The sequence below is a fragment of the Carassius carassius genome, chromosome 1 (genome assembly GCF_963082965.1).
Source record: "Carassius carassius chromosome 1, fCarCar2.1, whole genome shotgun sequence".
Taxonomy (NCBI): domain Eukaryota; kingdom Metazoa; phylum Chordata; class Actinopteri; order Cypriniformes; family Cyprinidae; genus Carassius; species Carassius carassius.
This window is the reverse complement of record NC_081755.1, coordinates 16508092-16527871: the sequence shown is the minus strand read 5'-3', so window position 1 is coordinate 16527871 and position 19780 is coordinate 16508092. Positions and strand designations below refer to the sequence as shown.

At 40.2% G+C, this 19780-nt stretch overlaps 1 protein-coding gene across 1 annotated transcript in view; it reads left to right on the top strand.

Annotated features, from left to right (window-relative positions):
• Positions 1-1755: 1755 nt before the first annotated feature.
• The window catches only part of LOC132140324 (ethanolamine-phosphate cytidylyltransferase-like), a 24634-nt gene continuing 6609 nt past the window's right edge, over positions 1756-19780 (top strand). The window contains exons 1-2 of the mRNA XM_059549115.1: positions 1756-2041; positions 18925-19013. Coding sequence (XP_059405098.1) covers positions 1944-2041; positions 18925-19013 — 187 coding nt within the window. The 5' untranslated portion in view covers positions 1756-1943. The remainder of the gene's footprint in view (positions 2042-18924; positions 19014-19780) is intronic.

Genomic DNA, 19780 nt, shown 5'->3' with positions numbered 1-19780 from the left:
GTTGGAGGTGCAAACCCACTTCATCTGTCATGGTATGAAGTACATCAGGGCCCACGGCATGGGTTACTTGCATATGTGTAAAGGTACCAATAAAGCTAAAGCATATAGTGGGATTGTACAGAGACATACTGTGATCAAACTGTCTTTTCCTGAGAAGTCCATGATTATTAGAGTGAGACTGCCGGGTCTCATTCTGCATGTGCTATAACATTATGATTTCTTAGACACAGAGTGGATTCCTATTGAAAATGTGTGGCGAGTCATGAAGAGGAGAATAAGACAACAATGACCAAGGAATGTTGAGCAGGCTTTGTTTCAAGCAAGACTGGGCAAAAATTCCTCTTGCAGCAATTAGTCTCAGTTCAGAAACTATTAAAAAGGTCTAATTACAAGGAAAGTTGATGTTACTTAATCGTACATGTCCCTTGTCCCAACTTTGCTCTGTGCATCAATATTATCAAAGTCATCATCATCTTAATTTTTGTTGTTGTTTTTTCACTGATGAACTTATTTGTTTTAAGTAAATGCAAAAAAATAAATAATAAAACAAACTGAAATGATAACAACAACAACAAAAATATATAATCACTGGGGTCCACACATGACAACTACAACAAGGTGATACATTTGAAATGTATATTTTTCAACTATAATGTAGTTTTTACTGCAAAGTCCATGAACCTTCACTGATAGTTAGGCTTTGAAGAAACCGGTTACAGCAGCACACACTGAGGCACAGAAATGTTCATCTTAAGGGCTTTTTTATTTTTATGTATTTCTACAGTAAATATCTGTGGCCTTTAAGCTATTAAAAGTGCATCTGTGTGAACTTTTGTGTCTAAATGTGCTATATGTTTTGTAGAACTCGAACTTGGTTTACACTTTAACAAATAAATGATCAACTTGAAAAGGTATCAGCTTCTGTTTTGTACTTGGTAACAAAAAACTGCTTTTGGTATGCAAAAACAAGCAGATATATTGATTGTTGCAGTTTTCTTGTGTATATTAGCCTGCAAAAATAATTATAATACTTTTAATAATTAAATAGTAATACTGAGACTGAATAATTTAATAGTTCTTAAAATTCTATATATTTTTGCCTTGTGGGTATTTCTGACTTGGTGTTGGGTTGTAAGAAAATGTGCTGTCTGTATGATTACATCCCCGCAGTTTAGCCCAAATGTGTTTTATTTTTCACGCCTCAGCACTTAATATGTGTATATGATCTCAAAAGAGATAACTAAAGTTGTCTCATTTTAAAAGGAGACCAATAGACTATAATAGATCTTGACTGCCAATTTCAGAAATTGTTTTTAGTAGGCTATTATTGGGGTATAAAAGTGATTTATTTATATATAACACTTAATATAACACTTATGCACACTTGTCACATAACATGATAGTTGTGATTATGTAACAGTAATGTCTGCTGCCTGTCACCGCACATCGTACGATTCCGTACCATGTGACGCCACTTCCCGGGAAACGAATTTACAGATCTTACTATTGCAAAGGGGCGGGCTATGGATGTTAACCTGGCCTGCGTTTCCCAAAAACATTTATGCTAACGTTGTTTGAAAACCTTCGTGAAGCGTAAAGCACGCGAACTAATATTCATGAGCCACGCCATGACTAGTATGATTCGTTCATTCCCTAACACCCGTTACCCGTTCAGCAAATGAATTAATCCCACGGACCAAACGTAATCTTACATCACTAATATTCATGAGTAAGCCTTCACAGTAGTATGATTCGTAATTTTGCTGGCCGGCAGAGGAGGCGTTGTCCCACACTAAACGTCACCTTCATTTAATGCAGAAGCCGGCTATCCTGGAAAAGGACAAAGGTTTCCCAGTCCTGTAACACTTACTGAAAACCAGTTAATATCAGAGATTTGACTTTGCTGTTTGTGCTGAAAGTGCTTGTAAATAGGGCTGTATAAAATGATGAAGAACGGGCATCATGTGAGCAGCGCTCCGGCCTCCGCAGACTGCAGTCCGGAAAAGAGGAGGCGTACTGTCCGCGTTTGGTGCGATGGATGGTGAGTGCACTCTGGAACGCATTTTCACCGCATTGGCATAAAAAATAAAATAAAAATAAAAATATCCAACGACTACAATTCTGCTTACATTTAAATTAGATAATATGACGGGCTATAACTTGACAGCCACAGCAATGCACCACATCTAATGTAAAGTCTTTATATAATCGAATGCTCAAGCAGTTTTGATTGCTTCCATTAATATTACTACCACTGTTACTAAAAATAACAATTATGAATATTTAGTCATACTAGGCTATATTGTATTATATGAATATAAGAGCATGTCTTTTATATTTGTGGTAAATAACACAAAAACAATAATAATGATTATATATTATTTGTTGTGCTTACATTTTTTAAAAATACAACACATACAGAGTTCACAAATCTAATGTAACTAAAAGCTGCACACTGAAAAACAAACAAACAAAAAAACACTGTCCATCTTCAGAATCCTGTCTGTTATTTCACTCTAGAACGTGATTCACTAAGCAGGGATGACTTAAGCTTTAACAAAAGTATGGAGTGCTAACAAGCTTGCCATTTTATTTACTTTATGAGTATGATTTATCAGCTTTGCGATATGAGTCAATAGACATTTCTCTCTAAAAGCAGGCTTTGTCTGATTAAGTATCAGAGTTTGTGAGTTAATTTGACTGAAAAAAATGTTTGGTGATTCATGTGCATGATGAACAGGATTATAGAGCCTTTCTCTTTCAGAATTCCAGCCATTTCTGCCCGCCTGTGTGATGTTGTTTTTTTCAAATGTTGCAGAATGTTTGGGATGCCAGAATATTAGACAGTGGATTGAACTACCAAAGAGAGGCAGTGTCAACAGTGCGCTCAGTGATTGCCCTCGACCCCGCCATTCCAAACGTTCCTGTTCTTCACATAAAACCCTCTATTGCATAATAAGAGAATGTCACAGTCAGCCGGTGCCTCAGCTCAAGATGCTACACTGGCTTCGCTACTGTGTTTCTTTCATAGGTTAACTTGATACTGGGTGAGTAACTAATGCTGTGGGAGCCCCCTCCAGGTGTGACAATTGTCTGAAGCATGTATAGAATCATAGCAGTTGATTCATTGGCTGATGAGACTCATAGTAAAAGCATTGAGTATTTGGGCTTTGGTTATGCTCAAGCTGCACTAAATGGCTCATTAAACTGCACACAATATGGTAAGTTTAAATTGAAAGTGCATCACTTGAAACTTACCTTCTTTTCGAAAAAAAGAAGGAAGATCATCTGTTCCTAGCCGCCGGGGTCTGTGGTTGCTGAGGCACCACATGTGTCAGGGTCCTGAAGATCCAATGTTGAGCTTGAGGCTTTGGAGAGTGAGCATTTTTCTCTCTGGACTGTGACCTGTTTGTGTTTTATACACTTGGTCCTTTTCAGGGGTCTGAGCACGGTTCGCTAGATTTTTGGTGTGTATGTGGCTGAAGTTTGCTTTAAAGTGGTTGGGAGGTGGTCTGAGTATAGTTCACTTTCAGATATTGGTATGGTTTGCTATAAATGTGTGTAGTGCACAAAAAACTGCTCTGGGCATGATTTTTTTTTTCACATTTATTTTAATTTGGTCAATAGATGATTTTAAGATGCATTCTCTCCAATACTTAACATATGTTCAGTAGTTTATGGAGTGAATGGAACGAATACCCGTTAGACCTCATGATGCCTTAATGCACCATTTAATTTACATTATTGGATATGCACTTTGTTTATTATTTTAAAAGAAACAGATACAATCAATAGAACATTGAATTGTAAACTGAAGAATTGTTAAATTGTAAAAACATGAAATGATCATTTAAAACATTTGATACATACACTATCTTTGGATATACAGGAATAATATGAAATCAGTATTGCTGTCATGATTATGTCTTGGTTTGTTGTAGTTTTGTTTGTATGTCTTCGTTTCATTATTACTCTTTTATTTGAACTCTTTTCATTTTCACTCTTAAACCTCTACATGGTTCCTGAAACAGCATATACCCTTCCACATGTCACTTTACATAGTAACCTACGCTCGCTTTCACCCTCCTGGCTATCTGCTAGGGTTTCATCTTGGCTTCCTTCCCCTGAATAGTTATCATCTCTTGATGCTAACAGTGCTACTGATACTTTCTGCTCCACTCTTGTCTTGTTTAGACACTGTCTGCCGATTGTCTTCCAGGTCAGCCTGTTCCACCTCTTCTGCCCCTTGGCTATCTAATGTTCTCCATAAGCATTGTAAGTTTAGAGCTGCAGAAAGAGCAAATCACAAAATCCTACTGTTCACTGAACAAAATATAATATAAACGCAAAACTAGTTTTTGCCCCCATTTTTCATGAGCTGAACTCAAAGATTTAAGACTTTTTTATGTACACAAAAGACATATTTCTCTCAAATATTGTTAACAAATGTGTCTAAACCTTTGTTAGTGAGAACTTCAGTGAGCAATTTGCTGAGATAATCCATCCACCTCAGATTTGTGGCATATCAAGACGCTGATTAGACAGCATGATTATTGCACAGGTGTGCCTTAAAATGTGCAGTTTTATTACACAGCACAATGCCACAGATGTTGCAAGTTTTGTGTGAGTGCGCAATTGGCATGGCTGCAGGAATATCCACTAGAGCTGTTGCCCGTGAATTGAATGTTCATTTCTCTACCATAAGCTGTCTCTGAAGGCGTTTCAGAGAATTTGGCAGTACATCCAACTGGCTTCACAACCGCATACCACGTTTAACCACACCAGCCCAGGATCTTCACATCCAGCATCTTCACCTCCAAGATCGTCTGAGACCAGCCACCCAGACAGCTGCTGCACAAATCGGTTTGCATAACCACAGAATTCTTGCACAAACTGTCAGAAACCATCTCAGGGAAAGCCATCTGCATGCTTGTAGTCCTCATCAGTGTCTCGACCTTGAGTGGGCAAATGCTCACATTCGATGGTGTCTGGCACTTTGGAGAGGTGTAGTCTACACGGATGAATCACAGTTTTCACTGTACAGGGCAGATGGCAAACAGCTTGTATGGTGTTGTGTGGGTGAGCGGTTTGCTGATGTCAACATTGTTGATCGAGTGGCCCTTGGTGGCTGTGGGGTTATAGTATGGGCAGGCTTATGTTATGGACAATGAACACAGGTGCACGGTGACGAGATCCTGAGGCCCTTTGCCATTCTGTCACGACCATCACCTGTTGCAGCATGATAATGCATGACCCCATGTTGCTAGGATCTTTACACAATTCCTGGAATCTGAAAACATCCCAGTTCTTGCATGGCCAGCATACTTACCAGACATGTCACCCATTGAGCATGTTTGACATGCTCTGAGTCAGAGTATACGACAGCTTGTTACAGTTCTTGACAATATCCAGCTTGATCCTATTCCATCTCATCTCCTTCAAGTAATTTCTCCTGCTGTTGTACCTGCACTCATTCACATCGTTAGCACATCCCTTCACACTGGTGTTTTCCCCTCAACATTTAAACAAGCACTTTTTAAAAAACCCACTATTAACCCAAATCTTTTAGAGAACTACAGACCAGTTTCCCTTCTTCCTTTCATTGCAAAAACTCTTGAACGAGCTGTGTTCAAACAAGTCTCTGCCTTTCTCACACAGAACAACCTCCTGGACAGCAGCCAATCTGGCTTCAGAAGTGGACATTCTACCGAGACTGCCTTGCTCTCAGTTGTTGAAGCCCTAAGACTGTCAAGAGAACTGCATGCCAGTCGCTCGAGTCTTACCTCCCAGATAGGTCCTTCAAGGTATCTTGGAAAGGTGAGGTTTTCATGTCACAACATCTAGCTACTGGGATGCCTCAGGGCTCAGTTTTTAAACCACTTCTCTTCTCAGTCTAAATGGCATCACATATTATGTTCTGTCATTCAGAAACATGGCTTTTTATATCATTGCAATGCTGATGACACTAAACTCTACCTCTCATTCCATCCTTGTAATCCTATTGTAGCTGCTCGCATCTCAGCATGTCTAACAAACATTTCATGTTGGATGACGGTACATCATCTTCAACTCAACCTGGCTAAGACAGAACTGCTTGTGACAAACACATCCCTTTAAAAAATTTCACAATTCAGTTAGGCTCATCAACCATAACTCCTTCAAAAAGAGCTATAAACCTTGGAGTTGTGATGGATGATAAAATGAATTTCTCAGACCACATTGCTAAAACTTCCTGCAGCTTCACTTTATACAACATTAGGACGATCAGGCCCTTTCTTTCAGAACATGCAACACAACTCCTTGTTCAAGCTCTTGTTCTATCAAGGCTGGACTATTGCAATGCTCTCTTGGCAGGTCTTCCAGACAATTCTATCAAACCTCTACAATTAATCCAAAAATGCTGCTGCAAGATTAATCTTTATTAATTAAAGAGCTGAAAAGAATGCATATCACACCTTTGTTCATTTATTTGCACTGGCTGCCAGTAGCTGCTCGCAAAATATTAAAGGTATTAATGGTTTACTACAAAACCACCACTGGCTCTGCAACCTTTTACCTCAATTCATTACTTCACAGTTATGTGCCCTCTAGAAGCTTGCATTCTGTCCATCTCAAAGAGGCACAAAATCACTTTCACTGACTGCTACATGCACTGCATTAAGCTAACCAAGACTTGTCATTTGCACTTACATGTTGTTCTTTTGTTAGTTTTTATTGCTTCTATTGTCCTCATTTTTAAATCACTTTGGATAAAAGCGTCTGCTAAATGAATAAATGTAAATGCAAATGTAATTTTAGTCTTAGTGTCTGTCCAATTCTCCTTAGTTTATTCCTTCACCTGCTTATCATTTTGCATCAAGCATCTCCTTGAATCCACAATATATGTGACAGAAGAACTATCCAAAATTAATGAAGAAGATTGCTTTCTCCAGAACAGCCGGTTACTGGAGGAATATGTGGAGGGCTATCTACAACTTTACAGTGAGGCACACTAGGATGATTAGACCCTGAGAGAGCTCTTCTGGAACCAGCTCCCACTGTTGTTCCTCCACCTCGGCCTATCGGCTCCACCTTGGCTCTGCACTCTGTCTACTCTGCTATGGTCTTTTATCACTCAGGCTCCACGGCGTTCCCTCACCCCTTTGACTACACCTTGGACCTTTATCACCCTCCAGCTGCAACCTGTAGCTAGTGTGTGGTGAGCACACTGGTGTCATTGTACTGTGGATGCAATCGCATTATCCAGGCACACTTGTGGTGCTTGAGGAGAGACCCCCACATGATTGCAAAACGCGTTGAGTGTACAGCAATACACAATAAAGCACTATATAAATGCATCATTCATTTATTCAAAAATGTATTTATTGTTGGTTTCCTGTTGTAGCTGTATCCCTTCTAGCAAAAACTGTGAATAACACTTAATTACTGTTTTTGGATTACTGTAAGGGTAGGTTTAGGGTTGGAGTAGGTGTAGATGTTAATACACCATAATTTGACAGGTAGCAATTTTTTTGTTGTCGAATTGTACTATCTACTGATTTAATTGGAGGTAACAATATCAGAATCAGAATCAGAAAGAGCTTTATTGCCAAGTATGCTTGCGCATACAAGGAATTTGTTTTAGTGACATAAGCTTCCAGTAAACAGAGACAACAACACACAGACAAAAAAAAAAAAAAAAAACCTTTACAGGAGATTTACAAATTGGCAAATAAATAGGTGTATAAACAATTGTGCTATAAATGATAATAGAATAGGATTGAGTGAGATGCAGGAATGTTCTAGGATGGAGGGGTAACAAATAAATATAAGGATATTGCACATTTTTGCATAAGTTTAAGTGGGAAACATTTAACTGTTCATGAGGTAGATTGCCTGGGGGAAGAAACTATTCTTGTGCCTTGCTGTTCTTGTATTTGCGGCTCTGAGGCGCCGGCCAGATGGCAAAAGTTCAAAGATGGGGTGACTTGGATGTGAGGGATCCAGAGTGATTTTCTGAGTCCTTTTCCTCACTCTGGATGTGTACAGTTCTTGGAGGGTGGGCAGGGGAGCACCAATAATCCTTTCAGCAGTCCGAACAGTTCTCTGTAGTCTTCTGATATCTGATATCTTTTGTAGCTGAACCAAACCAGACAGTAATTGAAGTACACAGGACTGACTCAATGACGGCTGAGTAGAACTGTTTCAGCAGCTCCTGTGGCAGGTTAAACTTCCTCAGCTGGCGAAGGAAGTACAACCTTTGTTGGGCTTTTTTCACAATGGAGCCAATGTGATTGTCCCACTTCAGGTCCTGAGAGATGGTGGTTCCCAGGAATCTGAATGACTCCACTGCAGTCACAGTGCTGTTCATGATGGTGAGTGGGGAAAGTGCAGGGGGGTTTCTCCTAAAGTCCACAGTCATCTCCACTGTTTTGAGCGTGTTCAGCTCCAGGTTGTTAAGACTGCACCAGACAGCCAGCTGCTCAACCTCCTGTCTGTAAGCAGACTCGTCACCGTCCTGGATGAGGCCGATGACTGTAGTGTCGTCTGCAAACTTCAGGAGCTTGACAGAGGGGTCTTTAGAGGTGCAGTCGTTGGTGTACAGGGAGAAGAGCAGAGGGGAGAGAACACATCCCTGAGGGGCACCAGTGTTGGTGGAGCAGCTGTTTGACATGAATTTCCCCAGTCTCACTAACTGTTGCCTATCTGTCAGAAAGCTGGTGATCCACTGACAGATAGAGCTAGGAACAGAGAGCTGGGTCAGTTTGGTCTGGAGGGTTGTTGGGATGATGGTGTTGAAAGCCGAACTAAAGTCCACAAACAGGATCCTCACATAAGTCCCTGTTTTGTCCAGATGTTGCAGGATGAAGTGCAATGCCATGTTGATTGCATCATCCACGGACCTGTTTGCTCTGTACGCAAACTGCAGGGGGTCCAGTAAGGGTCCAGTGATGTCCTTCAGATAAGCCAGAACCAGTTTTTCAAACGACTTCATGACGACAGACGTTAGAGCCACAGGTCTGTAGTCGTTAAGTCCTGTTATCTTGGGTTTCTTTGGAATGGGGATTATGGTTGAGCATTTGAAGCAGGAAGGCACTTCACACAACTCCAGAGATCTGTTGAAGATCTGTGAAAAGATGGGGGCCAGCTGGTCAGCACAGGTTTTCAGACAGGCTGGTGTAACGCCATCTGGGCCTGGTGCTTTTCTTCTTTTGTTTTTCTTGAAGACCTGGCGCACATCATCTTCACAGATTTGAAGAGCAGGAGGTATGGAGAGGGGGATTGCAGGAGGTGTTAATGGTTGTGTAGGGAGATGGTCAGAGTGGGTGTTGGGGGTTTCAAATCTACAATAAAACTCATTCAGGTCGTTAGCAAGTCGTTGATTAGCCTCAGTGCAAGGGGATGGTGTCTTGTAGTTTGTGATGGCTCTCAGTCCTCTCCAAACTGAAGTAGAGTCGTTGGAAGTAAACTGGTCTTCCAACTTTTTAGCGTAGGTCTTTTTAGCCGCTCTAATCTCTTTGTTCAGTGTGTTCCTGGCCTGATTGTACAAGACCCTGTCCCCATTTCTGTAGGCATCCTCTTTGGCCTGACGAAGGCCTGGTCAACATTGTTGAATGTTAAATAAGTCCTGGTAGGAATGCATATATCCTCACAGAAACTAATATAGGATGTTACGGTCTCTGTGAGTTCGTCCAGATCGGTGGTAGCAGCTTCAAAAACGCTCCAGTCTGTGATGTCAAAACAAGATTGTAAATCCTGCTCTGTTTCGCTGGTCCATCTCTTCACAGTCTTTACTACAGGTTTAGCAGATTTTAGTTTCTGCCTGTAGGTCGGTATAAGATGAACCAGACAGTGATCAGAACGTCCCAAAGCTGCTCGTGGAACAGAGTGAAATGCATCCTTTATTGTGGTGTAACAGTGATCCAGTATATTACTGTCTCTGGTGGGACAGGTAACATGCTGTCTGTATTTTGGCAGTTCACGGGAGAGATTGGCTTTATTAAAGTCCCCAAGAATGATTAAAACAGAGTCCGGGTGTTGTTGTTCTGTGTCTGTGATCTGATCAGCGAGTTTCTGTAAAGCCAGACTTACTTGCGCTTGAGGAGGGATGTAAACACTAACCAGAATGAACGAGTGAAACTCCCGCGGCGAATAGAACGGCTTGCAGTTGATAAACTGCGTTTCTAGATCAGGACAGTACATCTTCTTTAATACAGTTACATCTGTACACCACCGTTCATTGATGTAAAAGCATGTCCCGCCGCCGCGCAATTTCCCCGTTGATTCTGCTTCGCGGTCCGCTCTGAACAGCTGAAAGCCCGGCAGATGGAGTGCGCTGTCCGGTATGGCGTCATTCAGCCAGGTTTCCGTGAAACACAGAGCAGCAGAGTGAGAGAAATCCTTATTTGTCCGAGAGAGCAGAAGGAGTTCGTCCGTTTTGTTGGGTACAGAGCGGAGATTTGCGAGATGGATGCTAGGCAACGGCGTTCGAAATCCGCGCTTCCTGAGTCTGACGAGCGCTCCCGCTCGCTTTCCCCGTCTGCGCGTCCTGAAGCGCTTGATCAGCGCCGCTGCTCCTCCGATAACAATGTTCAGTAAAACGTCTGTATAATAGAAATCCGGAAAAATATCATGTGGTGTGTTCTGCCGAATGTTCAGCAGTTCATCCCTGGTGAAACTGATCGTGTTTGTTAAACAAAAAACAGGAAAAACGAACAAAAACAGTACAAACACTGGAGAGCCAAGCACTGAAGCAGCCATGTGCGGCGCCATCTTGGATCTTTAATATCCGACAGGGTAGCACAAATCGACATAGTGTTTCCTTTTCCTGGCTCCTCCTGTTCCTGGTCCTTCATCTACCTTATGTCTTCGTCTGATGTCTCACATCTGTCTGTCTCCAAAGTCCCCTCCCACCACCACAGTTGGACTGTTGTTAATGGTGTGAAGATGTGCCTTGTGGGAGAACGGGTGTAATGACAGGATTATGTCTTGTTTATTTCTGTTTTTTGTGTCTTACTTCATGCTTACTCTTTCATTTTAGTCTTAGTATGTCCTTATTAGTCTCTTTAGTTACTTATTATGTTCACTTGTTCATCATCAAGATCCCGTGTTATCCCTGTGTATATATAGTACCTGTTCTGTTTCTTCTTTGTGTTACATGGTGTAAAGTCTCTGTGAAAATTCCTAGTGTTTATTGAAATATATGTATTTGGCCATTCTGCATCATGCATCTTCTTAAAACCTCAACATATTTGACAATTGCATCAAAATGTAGAATTTTGTGGGAGTAATAAACAGTTTATAGGAGTATTCATTGAAAAGTTAAACTCAACCAACAGCATTTGATCCCATGGCACTTGTTAAAAATGAACAATAATAATAATATTCTTAAAAAAAAAAAGATAACATTGAAGCACATACAATGGTATGGAAGTGAATAGTGAATAGTATTTTGGTGGGCATATTGTCAGACGTCAACCACTGAATTGGACTAGGTTCAAAAGGTCTGAGACAGTGACAGTATGAGTGAAACATGAACTATCAGTCCTTTTTCTGAGTTCTCCTCTTGTCTTAAAATGTTTACATGGTTTACATGTGGTGTTGTGTACCAAGGAAAAGGTTTGCAAAATCAGTCACTTCATGGCAGAGTTCATAGTAACTCAAGACATCTGTTGCTGAACCTTACAGATATCCCAGAGAAAAAGAAGGTCTTCCTGTTAGACGCTACTCATTCTAGGTCAAGGCTTTTCAGTGGTGCATTTAGCAATGTCATCAAGTAAGTTCTCTACTGAGAAGCAGTAATTAGCAGCTTTTGGCAAATGATTCCCAGCTGGGCTTTAGAGTCTTTGGCATCTTCAGGAGGCATCTGCAGAATCATGCTGAGGAGAATTATATGTCAAGCACAGAGTTAGTTTTGACAGGTCACGCTCAAGCTTGCGCCAGCTGTGGCTCAGCTGATCCATGTCTTCCTATAGGAATATTACACCTATCACAGTATGTAATAATTGTGCCCTTGGGATACTATGGTACTATGGGAGTTTTCTACGTCGACTAATATTACTAATATTGGACCCAGCAATACTAATTATACGGGTATAAGCAACATGTTCATTGCTTAGGTTTTCTTAGTTACTATCAGTAACATGCTTGTTTCTTTAAACCTTTTTTGGATGTTATTGGCAACATGCTTGTTGTTTTAAGCTTGCTTTAAGCTTGGGTGTTGGCAATACTGGCACTCTGACAGAATTTATTTTATAAGTGATTGGACTATGTTCTTGATTGACAATAAAAAGGGAAAAACACAAAGCGTTACATTAAATTAAGAACACAAATCATATTCAGAGACCACAATATCACAAAGATCACAAAGAAGTTTGGTTTATTGGCTTGGGCCAGAAAGCAGCCACTTACCCACCTGCATACCAATGCCAGGGGGGGGGGGGAGGACCCAAGAGCAGATACATGCTGAACCAAAGCTTTACTGACAAATAATAACTGAAAAGACTGAGTTCTGAGCAGAACTCCAACAGCAAGGAAAAATCAAAGGGGACTTAAAAGCCAGGCAAAGGTACAAGTCCAGGGAAGCAGTCCAGACAGCATCCGAGCCTATTCAGAAGATGAAGGCAACAACTAGGGTCAGAATGAGTGATGCAGTTAAAACATTGAAGTGCAAATTTGGACCAAAATTCAGTGACAAACCAGAGTCGCTATTAATGAGACTGTCCAAACTAGAAACTAGGTTAGAAGAGAAATCTGAGAAATAGAATCACAGATGAAGAAGGGTCAACACAAAGATGGCAGTCCGATGGCCTACTAATGTTGTATTACCATTCCAAATAAATAAACATGAGTGGGGAAATATATTTTTCTTTTACTTCACATCTCTCTTGTCTCATGCTTTTTTAGGTGTTAAATCGTGTTGCAAATACAGTGTTACAGAGATTTAACAGTTACTTCTGAAAATGTATTATTTATATTTCAGTAACCAGACCACTACTGGCCAAATGAATGTAAATGTTTAAAATAACCATTTTACCTCAATTGAAAATCTAGGTGAATATTGTTGTGAAGGTTCTAGGTGAAAGTGTAAGTGCATCACTAACCCTGAATTGTCAGAATGCTAAAGTTCATTCACAATAAAGTGTCATGTAATCCCTCCCTGACATGTTCTGACCAGGGCATAGGGCAGGAGAACGTGATGTTTGCAGCACAAGAATGCATTAAGTCCATGTTGAGCAATGGTAAGCACTTAGTCAGCATAAAGAGTGTGGATTCCACTTCGTGACAGACAGTGAAAGCCTTTATGAAGACAATATAAAAAGGATGTTTTGTGATTAAAGTAAAATTAAGGGCAGTTTTGTGTGTCTCATGACAGCCTTGTTAATGCAGCCATACAGAGAACCAAGTGATTTAACAGGGTTTGATTGACCTCAAAAGAATAAATGACCCTTGCAGCAACCACATACCAATGATTGGTAGGCAGGTCTGATCAGCTGACAGTGAGTTAATCAGTCACTAAATCTTACATGTGTATTAGCATGTGACTCTCATTACTATAATACTGTAAAATACTGAAATATTGTGGGAATGTGAAGAGGTGCAGAAGTTTTGGGTTAGGGTAACTCAACATGTTTCTCAATTTACTTCCTCTCCATTTCCTCTATGTCCTGTAATGTGTTTATTGAGTACTGTATGTATGAAGCCAATTGCTCTTTGTCCACTAAAGAAAGAGAGCTGGTGGATTTGTGTCTATTACAAGCAAGACGTTCTATTGTCCTGTGCTGGAGACACACCAGTTGCTCTCAGTTTTTAGACTTTGATAAAAATGAAGATACTGAAGAAGCTTTAGATGTGTGAAATTATTGAATGCCTGGGGTATGTTATGGGGAATGGTGTTTTTTGTTGTTGTAAAAACTCAATAGATATGTTGTACAAAAAATTCTGAAATATATTACTTTAATCTACATCATCGTACATTCCAGGCAGCACAACAAATAATATCATGATGTATAAATGACGGAATACTGTTTTTTATTATTACAGTAAAGGCAAAAATATATATTTTTTAGATTATATTACATTTTCCCTCGATTTTGGTGTGAATTATAACAGAACATGCTTTGTCACATTTACCCCATATATGCACAGGGTCATCAAATTTCTAGGGCTTTCAAACAACGTTGGCTTCTGCATGTGATATCATTCTCCCATCTCAGTTGCTGTTTGGGTGCCTGCAAAGTGCAAACCGGTTTCAGTAATTAATATTTCATGCTCATGGCTAGTGTTGCTGTAATCCTGTCTACTTAAGATACAGCAGAGTCAAGCCATTGGGTAGTTGTCGGCTTCATCATATCAATATATAAAAGCAGATGCTTCATCTGAACACTCTCATTCCGTCACTTTCAATGCACCCCAAGTAAAACATCTCTCTCTCTCTCTCTCTCTCTCTCTCTCTATATATATATATATATAAATATATATAGTAAAACAACCCGTGTATATATATATACATATATATATATATATATATATATATACACACACACATATATATATATATATATATATATATATATATATATATATATATATATATATATATATATATATATATATATATATAACATATATAATATATAATTCAAATATTTTAATATATTTTATATTTACTGACATATCGCTTGAGACTTACTGATATGAAAATGATAAACTTTATTTGTAGGACTACCTGTACACAATGCACATTTCTAAATATTAAGCCTAAAATGTGTTTTAATGTCACTACTAATGAGGATTGTATGATCCTTGAATAATCGGTCTTTAACTGCAAAATATTTAAAGTGTACCTGAAGTATACTTGGAATAGATCCACTTTAGCACAGTCAAATATACTTAAGTCCTGAGTTATACTTCCACACAATTAAAATGCATTAAGTACAAAATGAGTTGTTTAAAACCTTAAGTATACCAGTTTATTACCAAAAGCACAGTTGCAGGGTATTTTTATTAAGTACATAAATATGTAAATATATTTGTAGTATACTTAGCACAAAATAAATTTATTTAAAATATATTTTAGTTTATACTTTTCACACTATGGGACATCCTATACCTAAATTACATCAAAGATTAAAAATATTGCCAAACCAGAGCTATTAGTAAATTTTAAGGGAAGGACAAAGTATAAATAAGTCAAAAAATGAAAAGTCCATTCAATGTCACTCTGATGGTATGGAAAGTTTCTTAGAGGGATGCACATTAATATAAATTGGGAGCATAACAATCTGAATTGATTCTGAATTGTTATCTCATTTTATTAATCTATTACTATTACAGGTAAAATTCTATTAACAGCGAGTATGAAACAATGTTTCTTTATGCTGCATGCCAGTAACTATTTTTTAAAAAAAGGTTTGATTTATTCATCATAGATTAATCTCAAGGAACCTGTCTAACATGTGTTCAGGTCATATTGTACCTCACTTTGAATTCAGATTATGGTGAAAAAGTGGAAAATGTCTCATATTTAAAGTGTTGTAATATTTTTTAAATTATGTATTTCAGCAATGAAAATCATCCTTGATCAAAATTAGAAAATACTCAAAAACAAGCACAAAAGAATTTTGTATGGAAGAAGTATAGTTATGGAATTGGCATAGTCAAATGGACAGTGGTCTCTATTCTGGTCTTACTGTGAAAAAGAACGTTTCTGGTTACTTAACTGTAACCTGGTTTCCTGAGAAAGTAGAACGAGATGCTTCGCGAAATGTTTTATCCGTGACCAGCTGTAAATAATGTGTGTAACACGTCGATAGAATTGACCCGGGGGTAATATAGCCTTGGTTGATGACATCCTCAGAGCACGCCCGCAACACGGGGCTATAAATAGATAAGCCACAGGTGCATCAACAGGATATTTTGTCTGAAGAGCAGTCCTGGGACATCTTGAGCATGGCACTGCAGTGCAGCATCTCATTCCACTTTCTCGGGGAACAAGGTTACAGTTAAGTAACCGAAAACGTTCCCTTTCGAAAGCTACAGTCGATGCTGCGCTGCTCAGTGCATTGGGAACGAGAATACCCACGCCGCCATGCTCAAAAATGTCTGGACCCCTAAGGTTGTGCAGATGTGCTACCAAACCACAAGAATGCCTCAGACATTAGCTTGTGTTGTTGACTCAAGGACATGAGAGCCCAGAGTAGCATGAACATCCAAACTATAAAATCTTATGAATGTGTGCGGAGAGGACCAACCTGCAGGCCTTAGGCAATATGGCAGTTGACTGGATCTACATTGTGTAACACACACCACCTCTCAAAGACACCCCATTTACCGGCATAACTCTGTCTGGTGGAGGAAGGCCTTGCGCTAAGAATGGTATAAATAACATCAGATGAAAGCCCTGTGTTCCTCAGTTGGTACCCATCAGGGCCAAACATGAAGATTCCACAGGTCGGGCCTGGGATGGAATATCGTGCCCCCTGCCTGAGACAGAAGGTCCCTCCTCACCGGAATCACCCATGGCGAGCCGTTGAGGAGAGATATTATCTCCGAGAACCACACTCTGTTCAGCCAACATGGCGCTATCAGTCAGAGGCAAGACCTTTGTTGGCGAACTCTGGCTAGGAGTCCCGGGAGCAGAGAAACTGAAGGAAACGCATACAGGCATCTTTTAGCCCATGTGTGCGCCATCGCATCCAGACCCAGGGGGGCTGGGTGACTCAGAGAGAAGTAGAGCGGACATTGCACTGTCTGATTGGAGGCGATGAGGTCCACCTCGACTTCGTAAAAATCTCTCCAAATCCGTTTCACTACCTCTGGGTGGAGTTTCCATTCCAACATTTCTATGTGAAAATATGTGTCCTTCAGATTGATCGTGATGAACCAATCGCGATGCTGGATTTGTGACACGACCGTCTTGACAGTTAACATCTTGAACTTGAGCGCTTTGACTGTACGGCTTAAGCCTCGAAGATCTAAGATTGGACGCACTCCCCCACCCTTTTTGGGAACCAGGAAGTATCTGCTGTAATAGCCTGACTCTCTCCTTGGAAGAGGAACATGTTCTATGGCCTCTTTGCTCAGAAGAGTTTGTAGCTCTTGTGACAGTACCTGCATCAGCTCCGGTTTCACGGAAGTAGAGACCACGCCATTGAATCGTGGAGGATGACGAATAAATTGAATCTATAGGATAATAGGATAAACAGTATCCTATCCGTACTGTGCTTCATACCCACGCAGAAATGCCTGGCAGAAGTTTCCACGCTGCGACTCTCTGAAAGTGGTACCAATTTTAACACTTCCTTTTGAGGGGATGTTAGATGTTCCGTGTCCTGAATGATGGCAGGAAACACTGGAACATCTAGTATCTTGCTGGAAACCACTTCCCCCCCGAAGCACAAGAAAGTGGTGGGGATGGAGGCGTTTTGTGAGAGTAACGGGGCGGGGCGAAAAGCTCTCGAGCGCACCCCACCAGCACGGACGTCAGAGCGTCCTGAGGTCTGGCTTGGGAGGTTGCTGAGCACGGCTAAGCTGTCCCCAATCCCTACGAGGGGGAGCACAGTCCGCCACGCTCTGCTTTTTAACCTCCCTGGTCTTTGAAGGACCAGGGCGAGGCTGGGTGGCTGATTGTCCCTCCCCTTGAGTGCGGCGAGGAAGTAACTGAACGAACGCTTCTTCATATTTCTTTGCTTCCTTAAACCTGTTGACAACCATATTAACCGAATTGCCAAACAGGCCAGATGGAGAGATAGGAGAGTCTAAAAGAAACAAACGTCAAATTAAGCCACAGATGCCTCTCTGTGCTGACTAAAGCTGACATAGAACAACCGATGGCACGAGCCATCTGCTTGGTCACACAGAGAGACAAATCTGTAGCTCGAAGAAGCTCAGCGAACGCTTCCTCGTCGATTGTACTGCCCACACTCAAGTCCTTCAACAGGTCAGCCTGGTATGCCTGTAACACTGCCATAGCGTCCAGCGCAGCACCAGCCTGACCTGCAGCTTGGCAAGCTTTACCCACTAGCGATGATGTTATTCTAAAAGGTTTAGTGGGGAGAGTATGTTTCTTAATTGAGGATGCAGATTCAGGTGAAAGAAAGCTCGCGAGCGTCTCTTCAACCCGAGGCATCTCCGAATACCCCTGCGAGCCCGTTTTTGCTCGTCACCAGATCCCCACGAGAGCCCCTCGATGAAAAGGTGGGTGCGGTCTGGAAATAGTTCAGACGAGAGCGAAGCATCTTCACTGAGAGCAGTTCACAATGCTTTCACTCGCCTGTCTCTAAAGCCAGAACCGCGTGCTCTTCCCGCGTGCAATTCTATCAACGTGTTACATAAATTATTCACAGCTGGTCACGAATAAGATGTTTCCCAGTGCGCTGAGCAGTGCAGCATCGACTGTAGGTTTCGAAAGGGAACACAATTGTTCTGGGCCTGTTCTAGTATTATGAGCTAGTTTTATAATTGTTTAGCCTACAATAATAGGGGAAATTTATACTTATAGTGGGAAATTTCAAGATTGTAAAAATCTGTCAGGTTAATGTCTATGTATGTTTGTACTTTTTATTATTATTTCATTAGTTATTAATTTATGTTTTTTTATGAATGCATAATATTTTAATAAGAAATTAATTTTCATTTAGCAAAGGACAATGAATCAGTGTTTAGCTTACAACGTTGTACTGTATATAAAAGGTTTTTATCCAAATGCTAAATTTAAAAACAGCTACTCTAGTTCCAGGCTTACTGAAATATGAGATGTTATTTGTGAAGAAAATAATAAAAAGGTAAATTGTAAATAAATAAATAACCTAGCAACCTGAGCATATATCTTGAATTAATTTGTTTGTAGGTAAAACTTTGATTGTTTGCTTTCATTTGGTTTTGAATGCTATGATATTTTTCTCAATTTAACAACTGTCTTTATCTACCTTTCTTCTGTCTTAGCTATGACATGGTCCATTATGGTCATTCCAACCAACTTCGACAAGCCAAGGCTATGGGGGACTATCTCATTGTGGGAGTGCATACTGACGGTACTCTCTCTCTCTTTCTCACACACACATACACACATACATTCAATATTAACAACAAACAACACTGTAACACAATTGTAACACATTAACAAATTGAATGAACCAATTTGGGGAGTGGGATTAGACTTTACAAAGGATTATTTACATGTTTACTTTTGTGATGAAAGATGTAAAAGAATGTGGGAGTTGCATAAATTGCATAGACAACAGGCTTTTCAAACATTAACTGATATGTTTGTTTAAGCTTGCACAGATGAGAGCTGACATGAGATGGTGACCATGATTTCACCAAGTACAACATGTTCCTGGATCAACATCCTTATTGATCGTGGAACAACATTTCAATTACTTTTCCGGAAATATCTGTTTTAGGCTTACAATCAGGGATAGGTGCTTCTACACCCTCGTTAATCAGCATAATTTAGGAATACATTATTGGTAGGGTTAGGTTTAGGGGTAGGGATTGGGTTTAAGTCTATATTTCTGGACAGTAATGTTGATCCAGGATCAACAAAAGATGTTGATCCAGGAACATGTCTTACTTGGCGAAATCACAGCGACCGACATGGGACGTGGAAAAAAGGCATGACTGAAATAGGTTTCGACTGATGTAGAATTTTCATGTTAGAATATAGATGGGTCATGATGGGGTCTATAAGGCTTATCTCTTTCAAAAGTATCTTATATTACAGTACACACTGGCCTGAAGTGAAGTGATGGAGAGAAGGGAATAGAATCATGAAAAGGTCCTTGAGTCAAAATTTAAA